General features: G+C 39.3%; 1 protein-coding gene across 12 annotated transcripts in view; it reads right to left on the bottom strand.

Moving 5' to 3' along the window:
• Positions 1-300: 300 nt before the first annotated feature.
• The window catches only part of MAP7D3 (MAP7 domain containing 3), a 35,746-nt gene continuing 20,683 nt past the window's right edge, over positions 301-15,363 (bottom strand). For 4 of the 12 annotated variants that reach the window (XM_031594255.2, XM_090150327.1, XM_090150324.1 and 1 more), the window contains 11 exons: positions 12,714-12,839; positions 10,573-10,718; positions 10,097-10,227; positions 9,730-10,010; positions 8,382-8,517; positions 7,203-7,383; positions 6,071-6,175; positions 5,748-5,801; positions 4,968-5,061; positions 4,337-4,535; positions 301-3,312 (listed from right to left, as the gene is read on the bottom strand). In XM_031594255.2, coding sequence (XP_031450115.2) covers positions 3,003-3,312; positions 4,337-4,535; positions 4,968-5,061; positions 5,748-5,801; positions 6,071-6,175; positions 7,203-7,383; positions 8,382-8,517; positions 9,730-10,010; positions 10,097-10,227; positions 10,573-10,718; positions 12,714-12,839 — 1,763 coding nt within the window. In that variant the 3' untranslated portion in view covers positions 301-3,002. Of the gene's footprint in view, positions 3,313-4,336; positions 4,536-4,967; positions 5,062-5,747; positions 5,802-6,070; positions 6,176-7,202; positions 7,384-8,381; positions 8,518-9,729; positions 10,011-10,096; positions 10,228-10,572; positions 10,719-12,713; positions 12,840-13,897; positions 13,997-14,386; positions 14,486-15,363 lie in introns of all 12 variants that reach the window. The other 8 variants (XM_031594252.2, XM_031594247.2, XM_031594250.2 and 5 more) reach the window with 5 other exon arrangements.

Genomic DNA, 15,363 nt, shown 5'->3' with positions numbered 1-15,363 from the left:
TAGAACAACAAGGTGCTGGTCCTACAAGTACAAGGCGAAGGTTTGCAGTAAAAAGCAAGTTAAAGAATTCAACAGTTATGAGAATCTCATAGGTGCATACAAACACAGTGATATCTGAAGGTGTTTGTTAGTACAAATCCCTTTCCAACTGCACAAATGCTACTGCCAAAGAGGCACCTGGTTTGGGACTCTGCAGGAAGGAGCAGTTAGAGCAGTACCAGAGGGCACCTCAAGGCAGGTCAGCATGGCAAGGGGCTGGAGCCTCCTAGTAAGGTAATGTTTAGCATTACAGAAATAAAGCAATGTTCAACTGCAAAGTTTATTTAACAGTGCACACATATTTACACAGAGCTGTAACAGACCGATGGACAAAGAGTATCAGCACAGAAAAAATATCCGCATCTTCTGTTAGGATGATTGTCTCTGCCACAATGAAACAGCTTATCATACAAAAATACATCTTTCTTTTCACCTAAGGCACTGTTCTAAAGTCTAAGAAGTACTACCATGTGCTGCATAGCAAACGGAGTAAGAAGGCTGAGGCTTTCCTATTGCAATCGTTGGGGGAAAAACATTTTTAGTTCCAGCAAAACCATTTTCATTAACCGCTGAAAATGCAGCTGCCATTTGGATGATTCATCTGAATTGAAGTATCAGCCAAGTGTTTATAGCAGGGTTTGAGACAGCTATTCTTTAAATTAATCGCTTAATTATTCAGTATCTCTGTTACAGGAGACGTAAGAACAATACTGCATTATTACTTCTAATAGCAGCTCTTGGAAGATGCTTGGTTAATCTCTTCATGCTGCAGAAGCAGGCAAGTTCAGGTTAAATAGATTACTTAATGCAGGCTTTAGGGGATGGGAAATATATATGCAGCTTGCAGTCACTATTATAAAGCTAGAACAGGAATACTTGGAGTAATTAACATGAACAAAATATGACTTCAGTGATCTAATACTGTTATGTACACAATAAAATAATACTTCACGAGTGTAGATAAATAATTCAAAAGGAAAACACTTTTAAAAGCAGGACATGTTAAACTGCACTATGACAAACGTATCCAGGTATTCAACAGTTTTGCAGTATATTAGTGCACAGGCTGTAAAATGTTTTGATGTTTTCCATTAGATTAAAACATATTAGTGATGACACAACAAATGCATTTTGAAACCGCCAATATTTTTATGTTAGAAAATAAGACATTTTTCCAGAACATTACCACTGGTATTCAGCTTTAACACACACTGAGCAAGTCTTCAAGTGCCATTTTAGGAATATGCAAAATCTGGCCAGTAGCTAACTGGGAAGTCCCCAGTGGCACACTGCTGTGCATTACACTGATAGGAAAACAAAAGGACTCAAACAGGTTAGTGTAAAGTCTGTAAAAGGGAAACGAGTGTTACTTGAACAAGGACATCCTCTCTAACAACAATGGAAAAGGAACATCAGCACAATAGTCTCCCTGAAATGTTTCAAGGTGCAAATCTAGAAGTTTGTCAGCCCTCTCTGGTGTTATTTTTTGCAAACTTGAAGATGGATAAAGGTAAACAAGCAGCTTTTCAAAACAAGGCCTTCAGTACTTGATAGAGCACCAGATTACTGAAGTGCAATCAGATTATTTCCAGGTCTCAAGTGTTCACAGTTCTGTCCAAAGAGCAAAGAAAAGAAAGTGTAACCATCATACTGTGTGTATTCTACATAAATCTGTCCTCACTGTCAGAGTGTACATCCAGGAAGGTAAGCACAGAATCAGTGCAACATCAGCATAGTAGCTTTTTTTTTTCAAAAACAAGGTATATGAGTATTCATTTCCAAAGCTGTGTATGCAACTCTTAAAGCATATTGTCTCTAAACACATTCAAGTTCAGAATTAAAAGGCAACACTTTCTTCACTAAGAAATGAATGATTTTGAGCATAAGAAAATGCAATCGGCAGAATCACATGAAATCATTCTGTTCTCAGACTACTCAGCAGAGGCCCAAAGGAAGTCTCAGTGTGTCTCTATGTCCATCAGAGCACAACTCACAAGACGCAGAGTGACAGAGGAGACTCAGGAAACAGTTCAGTCTAGAAAAGTGCTACACTTTAATTAAAAAAAAAAAAAAAAGTGCTACACATCACTGAAAGAAACTGTGGATACCAAGTCTTGTTTCTTCCCACTGTCATTTACTTCATCTGTTCACGCAGTCATTTATCTCATGGACAGAGATCTTCTGCTGTGAGTACGTTCACATGGGGTTTAGCTCCAACAACTGAGCAGTTTAATCTTAAGAAAACTAGCACACCAAGGCCTCTCTGACACTACACTGCATCAGGGTCTGGGTTCTCAAGTACATGGGCTTCAGATGCAGCCTGATTTCTTCCAGAAAATTCTGAATATTTTGTGTGTAGCTTTATTACTCCTCCTAACATGTAACACAACCGTCTGTGGAATTTAAGGTTGGTGTTACTCCCCTTCAGTGAAGCAAAAGCCTATTCTACAGTAAGTATAGAGGACAGGTACCTTGCCAGAGCCTGAAGAGACCTCTTAAAGACCATGCAGGTCAGCATTAAGTTACAGAACATGCCTAGGAGTGGAAAGGGGAAAGTAGCCAGGTCTTGTCTGTAGAGTTACATCAGACACCTATTCAACTGTTAGTATCTTCAAAAGTAACACGTGCCATTTAAGACATCTTAGAAGAAATCAAAATAGAAGAACAAAACAGATGGGCTTGAGTGCTGACAGGGGATGCAGGAGCTAAACAGGAGCTTGGCTTTGTCTTTGGAAGAGCCTTCGTGTCAGGCCTTAGCTGCTGCATAGAGCAAATCCCTAACAAGGCATCAACTGGTGACTTCTTTTGACAGAATGCAAGTTGCAAGCATTAAAGAAAGAGCTTTCCCTCCAGTCTACACATTGGAGAAAGTGGCTTGAAAATAAGAAGCTGAAGTTAAGGCAAGGAGAGTAAAAATACAACAAAGTTAATTATCTAGCCAGAGGAGGAGATAGATGGGGAAATCAGCTTGAATTACCTGATGAAGAATCTATAGGTTTGGTCAATGAATTCACTGCACCATCTTCCTCATAAGTCAATTTGGGACTAGAAGGTATTGTAGCAGCATCATTCAAGTTTTGATTACAGTTACCAGCAGAGATGCTGTCCGAACTCAGTTTGGTTGACTTGGAATGTACTCCAATGTCAATGAATTCCTCGGAAGTCCACAGATCAGATTTTCCATTAAGATTCTGAATAAGTCCACTTGTATGATCAGCTTCATTAACACCCAACTTCACTGAGTCATCGATAACCATTTCTTTTGCAGGATGGCTACAAGAAACAAACATTATTTGTATTACAATTTATGGATTTTTAACCTCTAGATTCATTACAGGCCAGCCAATTAGTCTGCATACTTTGCAAAGCACTGCATATCCTGAAAGGCAATCCTAGACAAGCTCCTGCAGCTGCCACGTGGGATCTCACTTCCAAGAACCAGTGCAGAGGAACGACTCACCACCATATAACCACTTTTTGACTATACTAAGACCTCTCAGGTAAGGTCTGGTTCCAGAACTGATAGTAGGAACCAGCAAGTTTAAAGACATGCTCTGTTCAAATTCTATTTTAGTAATATGCATTTCTCCTTTCGTTTCCCCTCCAGTTAGACTTTTTAAATACAGAACCGATCCTCAGAGGACTGTGTATCTTTAAACACATTCAAACTCAGAGTGATCAATTTTCATTCGTTTTTGAAAAAATAATGAATATGTCTTCATAGTTCACCACTAGTGGAATTCATTTTTTATCACTTTGCAAAGAGTTCACAACACCATTTCTAAATCATTAGTGTCTAGATAAGCAAATGGAACTAGCATCAGAAGACACATTTTCCAGCAGTAGATGCAAATATTTTATGTTTAAAAAGATAAATTTTGGAAAATAACAACAATATTCATAAAAGGAGGCTTTTGTGTTCTACCTGGTATTTCAGCACCAGTGAAATTGGTTATTTTTTTTCTCTCTCTCCTCCTTGTTTATTGTTTTGTTAATGAAAAGTAACTTGAAGGGAAAAGCTTTCAAGTCGATATCATTCTTTGTAAGTAACACTGCTGTGTTGCTGGCAAAGCCAATAATGTCAACACGTGTCATTTAAGCAGACAATTCTCTGTAACTGCCTCTACGTGAGCCAGTATACTGACAGCAGTCACATACCATATGCAGAAAAATACCAGCAAATAGTGAGGTGCAAAATCTGATCCAATGCTAAATACAGTACAAAAACTAATTAAAAAAAAAAAGAAAGAAAGGAATTTCTTGTGTGATAGAGAACTGCTCAACAATGCAGACTCACCTGGAATCCTTCAATTCAGTAAAAAGTAGAGACCCCTCATCACTTTTCAAATCGCTGCCATTCATAAATACTTCACTGGCCTTCAACTCTGTCACAGCGTGTTGCTCAGACTCTGTAGAGATCAAGCTCCGTGCAGTCTGTACACAACCCTCTGTCTCCCCTTTGACTTCCTGGGGTAAGTCAATGCCATTGAGCTTTCCTGAAAGTGTGGGGGAAAGAAAAACAACATAGCAGCTTCAGGAACAGTGTTGCTATTCTAAATGAATAAAATACAAGTGTCAAATTGACCCTCCCTTGCCAAAAATCTGAGGCACTGTTTCAATACAGAAATCAATCTATACACAAACTGCCTATAACAATGTATTTATTTTCCATCTTTAAAAATACACTTGTGAAGAGTGTATTTTTCTCACACAAATTGTTTTACATTTAATCATTTTGGATTTCTCTTGTGGTATGGAGTTGGGTTTAAAAAGAAAGATCTTAAGTAAAAAGACTCGGTGGTACCTCTAGGACTTGTGTCTCAGGTAACCATAGTTGATGCCATTAACTGATCTGACATTTTTAACACACCTTAAACGTCACTGAGATACTGACAGCAACTTAGATCTGACTTATCACATTTCCTTACCGGGTTGATCAGCCTTCTCAAGTCCCAGCTCTTCCTCCTCTTCTATATCCTCTCCCTCCATGACCTCACAGGCAGACTTTCCTTCATTCTGCAACTGAATTCCCATAGTATTACTCAACAGCTCACTATCAAGAAGCTTTTCAAAAATGGTTCAACCACAGCTCCCACACAGGGCTGTTCTGCACCAAGCAATAAGGCCACACTACTCCAAAGGCTAACAGACAATCAGCATCCATGGCTGGGACAGGGGGTCAACTAAGAGGGCTGCTGGAGCTGACTCTCACTTTTCAGGTTCACTCAACAACAAGCAGATCTGCTGAGCCAGAGCATGTAAATACGTGAGAGACTCCCATCCCCTGCCTAGAAAACTCCCGAGTTCCCTTTCCCCTCATTTTTCCAAGGTGTGCAATAAATATTTATTGGTTTTCAGCCACATGGAACCAAAATAGGACGGCATTTTGAACAGTAAGAGAGGGATGACTGTTTAAAAAAAATAAAATCTACTACTAACCAGTGTTTTTTGTACCTGGTCAGAAAGTGGTAATGCCAGATTACATTGTTTCTGTATGCCTTGAACAAAAATGCATCAGACAAAACTGAAACAGCAATACAAAAGGATGTGTACAATGTATGCGAGCTACTGAAAATTATTCTGGTACACTATAAAACTTGGACCTTCACATGGAAGCCAGTTTGAGGGAAACAGAAGAACAAAGGCAACAAGACAAAGACAAAGCCTTCTCTGGAAGGGCTATTACACAAATCTAAGCAAATAAGTACCTTGGATTCGTTCTGATCTGATTTTCGTGTTCTTTTCATTATTTCTTCAATTCTCTGTTAAAAAATGGAAAATATTTGCAATGATAGAGTTTTATATTTCAGCACTCTGGGTTAAATTTTCATCAATCATCATATATTTTCTTATTTCATACACTTACTACACTCACTGTTTTTAAAGCTCACAAGTCACAGCTGACTTGAAACTACTACTACTACTTCTGCTTGAATGAATCTAGACAGACTGCCTACTCAGTTTATTTTAGAGCTAACACTTAACCCCTGTTCTAAGGGTAAGGGACTTCTCTGCTTTCGAAACAACATACCTTTTTCCTTTCAAGCCTTTCCTGCATATTTTGCTGCATAATTCTCTCTCTTTCCAGACGCTGTCTTTCAGCCTCTTCTTGAGCTTTTGCTTCAGCTTCTTCCCTCTGAAAATAAAGAGAATAGAAAGAAAAGCATTCAGTGAAAAACTCATCTCCAAGAATTCAAAGCAGACCTGTTACAGAGATTCTGGTGTAACACAGACAGGAACTGCAGACAATCACTATTTATTAGAAGCACACATTGCAGCTAAATGCCAGCTATATAGCTACTGATGTGAAATTTATACTACTATGACATTCAAAAACTGACTTGAAAAGAAAAACAGTATGCATGGCTATATTATCATTATGCAAATGTTCTGGATGTTGTTGGGCTACTTAAGCTTCAAACTTCATGACGAAGTTTTTCTAAGAAGAACAATTTATGAAGTAGCAGAACAACAAGTGGGTTCTGTATGTCAAGCTTAATTCAAAAATTTTGATAGTCAGGCATTATTGTTAAAAGGAACTCTGTGCTGATTATCTTCTGCTCCTTCTACACTAGAAAATCTTTTTCACTGGAACTGGAAAGAAAAAAGTACAGTCGAAACTATCTAACTGTTATAAATTTAAACAAGCTTTTAAAGAAATGCTTAGACACATATCAATGCTACCAATAAGATACAGCTCTCTAAACACAAATGTAAAGCTGCTTTAATTTTCTATATCAATCTCATTTAAAGAAAGTCTTCTTTCTTCAAAACAGTTTCTTTCACTTGGAAAGATGCCTTTATAAAGGCACAAAGGTATTAGCTGTGGAAGACTATTTCTCAATTAGAAAAGCAGACTTGGAAGCACTACTGATCTTCCTTTTTGCTCATGTGGGTACAGAGGACATCAGATGACTCCAGGCAGACTGACCATTTTCTTGTAACTCTCAGCATTATGTTGGTAGAACAGCCTTAATACACATACATTTATGTGTGCAAAATAACATCCCAGGTGGCTAAAGAAAACACCAAAGCACGCCAAAATGTGTGCTTTTGTCCCATACTTGAACCTATGAAAAGCGAACAGAAATCACAGAGACTAAGGCAAGGCCTTAGAATGTTCCTTCAGAACATTCTCCAACCAATCCCAGCTGAAAGCAAACCTGGTGCTGAAGCTCTGCAAGCTTTTCCTGTTCTTCCTGTTCTCGGCGGATTCTCTCCTCTTCAGCTTGTCTTTGTTGTTCCTCATAAATGAGTCGCTTTTCTTCCTCCTGTTTGCGAAGCTCCTCTTCCCGTCGTGCTTTTTCTTCAATTGCTCTCTTGGCCATTTCTTCTTCTCTGATTCTAGTGTTGTCAAAATATAAATATGCGTTTGTAAGCATGCAGGTGAGACAGACGAGGAAATCAAGAATTTCAACTTCAGCCAATCACAGACTAACTGCATGAGGACAGTTTCTGCTGTAGATTCACAGATGTCACCAGCCAGATCAGTCCTAGAAAATGCAGAAACACCTGAAGGAAACTATGTGCACCTAGATGTTCTTTGCTGATTAAGACAAGTCCAAGACCAGTTGTTTCAATAATGGAATGTTCCATTGAGACATGTGTTATGAGACAACAACTTAATAACAGTCGCTGCATCCCTCATAGGAATGCAACTTCCAGTGTCTTAACAAATCAGATTTTAGAAACAACTTTCTTTTATAGCCTTAGTTCCAGTGATATACTGGAGGTATCACACGGTCATACACATCCAATCTGATCCAATATGGGCATAACATATTTCTGATAAAACATCAATATCAGACTGCATTTAAGTTTAGGCCAACATTATACCCGTGAATGGAAAACATACAAAATCTGATACTGTAACGTTCAGAAAAGCACACACAGGTAATCTGGAGTAAAGTCAGCACAGAGCTGTAATTTTTAACAATTTCTATCTGGTAAACCAAGGGTATTCTGATTGTTGCTTTGAATTATTTGGCTGCAACATTTCTGATCCAGATGTAGGACCAATAGAATGAGATTTCATGTACTCACTGCCTGAGTTCATCGGAGGAAAGTTTTGTACAGAGAGGCTGAATATTTCAAGACAACAAAGCAAAGAGTGTAAAAAGCACATTCTAAATTTGAAACAGAACTAGCAAGGGTGACTGTCTGGAAAAGAAAGCAGTGACTTGCACTGTGACCATGCATCACATACATACTGAGGCACAGACTAACAATATAAACAGCAACGTGTCCCATCTCAAACTTAATGCTTAGGGAAATGTACAGCTGAAATGTCCACACCAACCACACCAACTGCAGGAAGCATCACTCCCTTCTCCCACAGTTACCTTTCCTCTTCCTGTCTCTGAATTCTCTCTTGGTCTTCCCTCTCTCTCTGCTCCCGTGCTAAACGCCGTTTTTCTGCCAAGATTTTAGCAGCTTCTTCAGCTGTGGTGGTCCCTGCTGCTGCTTTGCTACCTGACTCTGCAAAGTGGAAAAGAAACTGCTGTTAAAAAGCCCATGTAACTTAAAATTAAGAAAGACATTATCACCTTATGATGACAATCCTTCTTTTGCCACTAACATTTAGATCAGCCCCCATCACCCAGCATCTCTGCATACAGAGACCCACACGAGCCAAAGGGTGATCCTGAAGGGGTGCCCAGTGATGGTGAAATAATTCATTTCAACCACACTGTTCCAGTCATGCTGCGGACAATATGGTTAATGATACTCTTCAATTACCATAGTACTTTATAACATATTCCTAAAAGACTGACTCATTCTAGAACAATTAGAAGTATCTAAAGAAAAGTGAAAAAAAAAATTGCTTCAGGAAATACATTAAATTTCCTTCAAATAAAATGGAATGCACATTCATGAGTATAAAGAGGAAATATTAATTCTAAAATTTGCCTTCTTTCATAACATTAATGCCTCTGTATTTATAGAGTATCATCATTTTACCTGACCTTGAAGGCTCACACTAATTACTTCAGTAATATCATGTGTTAACAACAAATCATTTTCCAATTTACATGGAGATGAGAACGGCTCCAGCTACCAGGTTAACAGGTTTTTATATAGCCTGCCTTTTATGGCTGCTCATGCCCTGCCTGGTGTTACCATGTCTGAATCTCAGAGATACTATTATAAATTAACATTAAAAAACAAAAACCCACAAACAAATATTGTCAGCCAGTTACATTCAGTAAATATTTAAAGAACTCTAATGGCTATCAGTTATTCCACTCTATAAATATTACTTTTCCATGACAATCTACACATTCACAGAATTAGCTCTCAGTGTCAGCTGAGCAAGAGCAGGATAATATTGGTGAGGAATGCCTTTCTTTTTTAATATTTCATGGATTAGCACATAATATCTGCTTAATTTTTATAAAGCCTTCCAGCTGAAGTCATTTTAACAAACGTGACATCAGTTTGTTTTTCCTTCTGATCTAAAGACAATACATTCAAAACACAATGCCATCATTAGGCACTTTAATACCAAAAATCTGCTTATGTCCCAGACACATAATCACTACCTGCAGCTACAAAGCCTAATTTCACCAAGTGCACTCAGCAGCTGAATCAGGCTTGTGTTATGTGCATAAGAATTGTTCTTGCAGTCCCAGGGAAAAGATTCCAGACTGACAGAGGGCAGCCAACAGATCGAGCACACACTGCACATACCTGGAATAAGAGCCTCAGTCACAGAACGGCCCTCACCTTCTTTGGTCTTTGTGCTAGCTGCTACTGCATCCCTGTCCGAGGCTGATGGGGCACCTTGCTCATGTCCTGTTCCTTCTATGCCCTTCTCCTTTGGTTTGTTCTCTGCTTCAGTTTTCTTTTTGGTAATGTTGATAACACCTGGTGTGAGAGGTGGGCGTTGGATGGGTGCTGGTTTATGGATTGGAGTAGGAGATGGCGGCCTTTGTTTTGATACGCCAGGCGAAGGCGGGCGAGTCTTCTGTCTGCAGAAGTAAAGAATATTTTTCAGGGATAACGCTGAAAATCTCACGTACACAGCAGAGCTAAGGGATCCAGCCAGGACACACACCTCACTGCAGATGGTGATGGAGGACGCTTCACCAAATTGGCAGGAGAAGGGGATCTTCTACGGGCAGACACCGATGGAGAGGAAGGGCGACGCAGCCCAGAACCGGGGGATGGTTTCTCAGTTTCTGATTTCTAAGAAGATAGATAAAAATAAAACGCTCACTTCAGGATATATTAAAGACAGGGTAGCTGCTGCTATAAGCACACAAATTTTCAACAATGTGTACTTCTGCTCTGTGCTCCAAAACACAGACCCAGTCAGTATGTTACCTAAATTATCCTTCAGGAACCACAAGCAGCAAACAGCTTGCATTTAAAATACCAGAAAGATCAAGGACCGTAAAATTGCAATTCAATTTCAATACTGTATTTCTGAAGCATGTGATATAGGACATCTGCTGAATCAGGATCCCATGCTGAGCACTTCCAAACCCCCGGAATTAATACAAACCTAATTCCTCTGGAATTTCAACAAACCTGGGTTGGATCTGGTGAACTTGCATCAGATGAAGATACAGAGGACTTCAATCTGTCGATGCTACGACTGCGCACGGGCACTTTAGGAGTTGGGACTGGGGAATTGATGGAACTGGCTGAAGCTGAACGAGGACAGAGGTGAGATTCTATAAAAGTTAGGAATTTGACAAGACAAAACAAGAACCAAGTGCACAGCATAAGAACAGGAGAAAAGGAAGAGGGAGAAAGAGAAAAAGAAAGATTGTGTGTTAGAAACCGCACAGAGAAACACCACAGGAAGTGCACATTGCAATGGGTCATGGACACAGACACCACCACCACACGATTAGTACTTTGGAAGCAGCAGCACTAAGAACAAAACCACTCTCAAAGCAGCAATCTGACGTAGATAAAAATAAAATGCTTTTCCAAACAATGCTGAAACAAGCAATACGGTAGTGTTACTTTGATAGCAGTCCAGCTGCATCTTATCACAAATGCTTCACAACAGTGTTGAAGGTTTATCATGATTCTTTACAAGTTCTTTACGACTGGTTCAAATTTTAAGCACGTTCCCCCTATGCTCATGGGGAAATCTTCCTTCTTTTCTAAGAGTTTCACAGCAGCATTACATGAGGAATCTGAGCATTACTTTACAAACCTTTCTTGTGAAATAAGCATTTATGCAACATTATTTTATTCTACTTTGCCTCTCTGACCCCTATATTACAATATATTTGTGCCCTTTATCCACATTACCAAATCAAAATAAGCAGAGAAAACGAACCATACCAAGAGAAAAGGGTCAACTGTGAAACCACAATAACTTCATGTGGTAACTGTCAATCGCTTCATAAGTAATATAATTTCTTTCAATATTGTATTGTCTAATTACCTTCTTCACTAAAATAATCACAGATGGAAAAGCATACAAATATGTAAAAATCTGAAACTAGATGTGATTTATCTGTAGTATGAAAAAATTCTGACAGATGCCAGCAATTAGTTTTGTCACTTTATGGAAAATACATTTTATTTTTATATTTAAAGCATTTGTGTAAGGAGAACTGCATTCTGTTTGCGCTTAGTTTGTGCTAAAGTACTTTTAAGTAAGCTGATAAGACAGTAAGTTATCTTTAATTCAGCAACAGTGAATAAGTCACATGCTGTCAGCAACAGTGAAAAAGATGGCATTTCCCCACATGACACAAACTGAAATATTCATGGTAAAATAAAAGTGGCATATAGATAGGTGTGCAAAATGTGACCACTACAAACCAAAAACCTGAATTTCATACAAGGGGAGCAGTGCAGAAATGTTACCATTACCAACAAGGATCAAGTTAAGTGGCATAAGATCAAAAATAAAGATGGAGGAATCTACTACAGAGGAAATAAGCAAAACTAGGAACACAAGTTATAAGGTAAGAGAGGAGAAAGGACTCTGCATTGGTTCCACATACGTGTTTACTGGGGTATTCTCAACACCAGTAATGATTACAAGGCATGTGGGATGCAGCCAGGGCTTGCAGCTGAGACAGCACAGGAATTTCTACGTTACTATTGAGCTGAGCCACTGTGGGAGCTTACCAGCTCCATCTGGACCAGTGTAAAATTGCTTGAGCCAGCCAGTATGTGCTCCTGCTGCTGTGCCTCTATACCTACAGCCAGCCCGAGTGAAGCCAGCTCAGGGCTCCCAGCACTTATGGTAAGGCCATTCCTTTCCCATGTTTGTACATTTCTCCCACTAAAGAAATCTAAACCCTGCACTTATTCTTTCAGCCTCCTTTGAGATGATTTGTTGTTTTTTCCCCCCTTTTGTTTAATTTCCTGGTACTGTTTTCTGACCAGTATGTCAGATTCATTTGAATGTACACTCAAATGCAGATCTCTCAATCAGTTAAGAACAACAAAACCCCAAACAAACAAACTGGCACCAGAGTTTAAAAGCCAGTATTATTCTCTGGTTTTGCAAGGCAAACATGCAACACAGCATATGAATTGGTTGTTACTGACCCGAGAAAACACTGGATAAGCAATATTACACATAACCATATATCAGGTATCTGATTCACACTGATGGGTAACACAGTTAGTTACTGTTATGTTCTTGTTTAAAGAACAATTGCAAAAACCTTTTAGGCTTGCTGCCCTCCTGTTACCTGAGGGATCCTGTCCATCAGCCGACAATGTAGCAGCACTTTTACTCCTAGCTAAGGAGGCCTGAGTGGGGGCGAGGAGGCGACTGATTACGCTACTGTCCAGAGGACTGACCTGGGAACGACGAGCTAAATGATGGGAACAAATCAAAAAGGATCCAACATGAAATCATATAATGAAAAAGACAAGCAGTACAAAGCAAAGGAGGTTTGTAAGCATCATTGCAAACCGTACCAGTTTTGGAAGAAAAACACCAAAGTCATGGAGATGGAAATCAAAACTAAAAGCTCAGAAAGGTTAAATGCTGCAATCTCTTATGCTGCACTTGTCCTTGGTTTGCTTAATACCAATTAAATTAATGAGTAGAATGACATGCATATAAAAGGAATGAGTGCTGAAGTCAGTTAAAATGTGAAGTTTTTGACCAGCTCTTCAGAGCTATACACTCTGGATTGCAGGAAAGCTGTTCTGACATGATACAAGGGTTTGTAATGCAAAGCCAATGATTACCACTGGGCAACACTCACACAAATTCACATGGCACCCAGCATTTTCCCATACAGGAAAGATTCTGAAACAGAATAAAGTTTCCACTGCTGGCAACAGCTGCTAAAAAGGGAAGTTTCAGAACTGTTAACTCAAAAGGAAAAACAGCGTTAGAGAAGTTTCTAGTCTTCTGCATAAGGATGAGGTACTAGGAAAGAGAAATTTTAACAGTGAGAATGCAGAGAACAAAAGAGAGTGAAGTGGTAACAGGTTTCTTCCATCATTCACATGCAGAGTTTAGACCAGCAGCAGGACCAGAGAAGATGCTGTTAAACTGAACCATGAAAGGGAGCTCAAAAAGTGCAGAATTAAGGTTTAACTAAGAAGTGAACACACCACTGACATTTACTATAGCCAAGTCCTGCCAGCTTCCAATCACACATCTCTCTTCTCAGCAGAGACAATTTACAACCTGTTTAGAGCCCAATCCAACAAAGTCATGTCCTTCTTACAGGATTTTTTTTTTTGTCCAAAGGAAGAAATTCTGTCTTTACTATTTTATCTTTAATGCTGGTTAACTAAAAAGCCCTTAAAAAGTCCTGAAGGTCTCAGAACCAAAGGAAACCAGTGAAAGCAGTTCTATCCAAACTTTACTGGGAATGGGTTTTAAAAGAAGTATTCAGTTTTATGAAACAACCACCTGTTTTTTCTTCCTTTTTCACTTTTTCTAGTTCAGGAGAAGAATGGGGTTTACTACTCATTCTATTCAAAGATGTGCTCCTCTTCTTTTCTGCTCCTCCTAGAGACCAAGCGTAAGGAATGTTACTTTAACAAGATACTTACATATATCAATTTCTAAGCTGCCATTCCCATGCTTTGCTTTTGCCAAGAAATCTATTACAAACACTGATCTATCATTATGAAGAGGTAGCTTCTCGTAGGCTAAATGGCTTGGCTACCATTTGTCTGTTCTCCCCCCACCTTTCCCCTTTTAAGAGAAATAATGATTTATAAGATGTTACCCAATATCTGGCACTGGAATGCTCATAACTATTGTTTTGCCTCAGTGCATTGCAGCAATGAAAGCATGAGTAAAAACAGGTATAGTGAAACTGGGGCATGGCTTAAAGTCAACTTCAAATATCCCGTCTATGCCTTCCAATTCTCCAGACCAAGTCGTTTCTAGCACCTTTCTGTTCCACCTGTGAACCTTTCACTGCTGACTGCTGAGAGTGTAGAGGGACTTTGTTATTCAGTCTGTTTAATGAGGCGCTTCGCTTTGTGGTACCTGGAAGTGAAAGTGCATTGATTAATTTTATTGGAAAGCTGAGAAGTCCCCTCCAACATCAGCCCCAGCACCCAAAGATACAGGAGTATAATTAAGTCACTTTGTACTATAGATCCTTCAGAAGCAGAAAAACTGGATCAGGGAAGAATTACTCCATATAAGCATTATCTCTTTTACTCCTGTACATTGCTTATCATAGAGACAGCATGCCAATCATACAGATTTCATGTTTGACCTATTAAGGTCATCCTTGTATGCCTCTGTGAATAAATAATTGAAAAAAAATGCTCACATTCGGCGTAACAAAGTGCTCAGCTCAGCACATACACAGAACACAACTGAGGAAATCCCCCCCTGATCCAGGGACAAGTTCCTCTCTCATTTCAGCATTTCATCCCTCCACCTTCCCATATGCAAGGCAGAAGCAATCTGGTCATTTTCGTAGCTGTATTTTCCTCTGTCATTTTAATTTAGTCATTCTTCAGCAAACATTTCTTCCCGAGCACCAGACCAAAAGCACAGAACTGCTGTGATCCAAATCTGTCAGTCTGTCACCCTCTATGCCCAGCTGATCCAAGTGCTCAGAAGTTCTATCCCAATTTCTTCCTTTTCAAACCACCTGAGATTTTTCTTCTCTCCAAACAAAGATTCACAGAGGATTTCAAGGTAGACAGTAAGTTTGAAAGCAATTCCATTTACTTGATAATTACTGGCTTCCTTTGTTAGGTGCTTAATTTGTACTATTTGGCTGTTTCTGACTCATACCCAGAGCTGAACCCTGCAGGCATTATATACAAAAATCATTTCAGATTGCAAGCAGTCCCCAGTGACTCAGAGACTGCCCCTGCAGCTGTGTCACTATGGATATATATTCACCA

The sequence above is a fragment of the Phasianus colchicus genome, chromosome 14 (assembly GCF_987193195.1).
Source record: "Phasianus colchicus chromosome 14, bPhaCol1.hap1.1, whole genome shotgun sequence".
NCBI classification, from domain to species: Eukaryota; Metazoa; Chordata; class Aves; order Galliformes; family Phasianidae; genus Phasianus; species Phasianus colchicus.
Note: the sequence above shows the minus strand (reverse complement) of the source record. Positions and strands in the feature narration are given on the sequence as shown.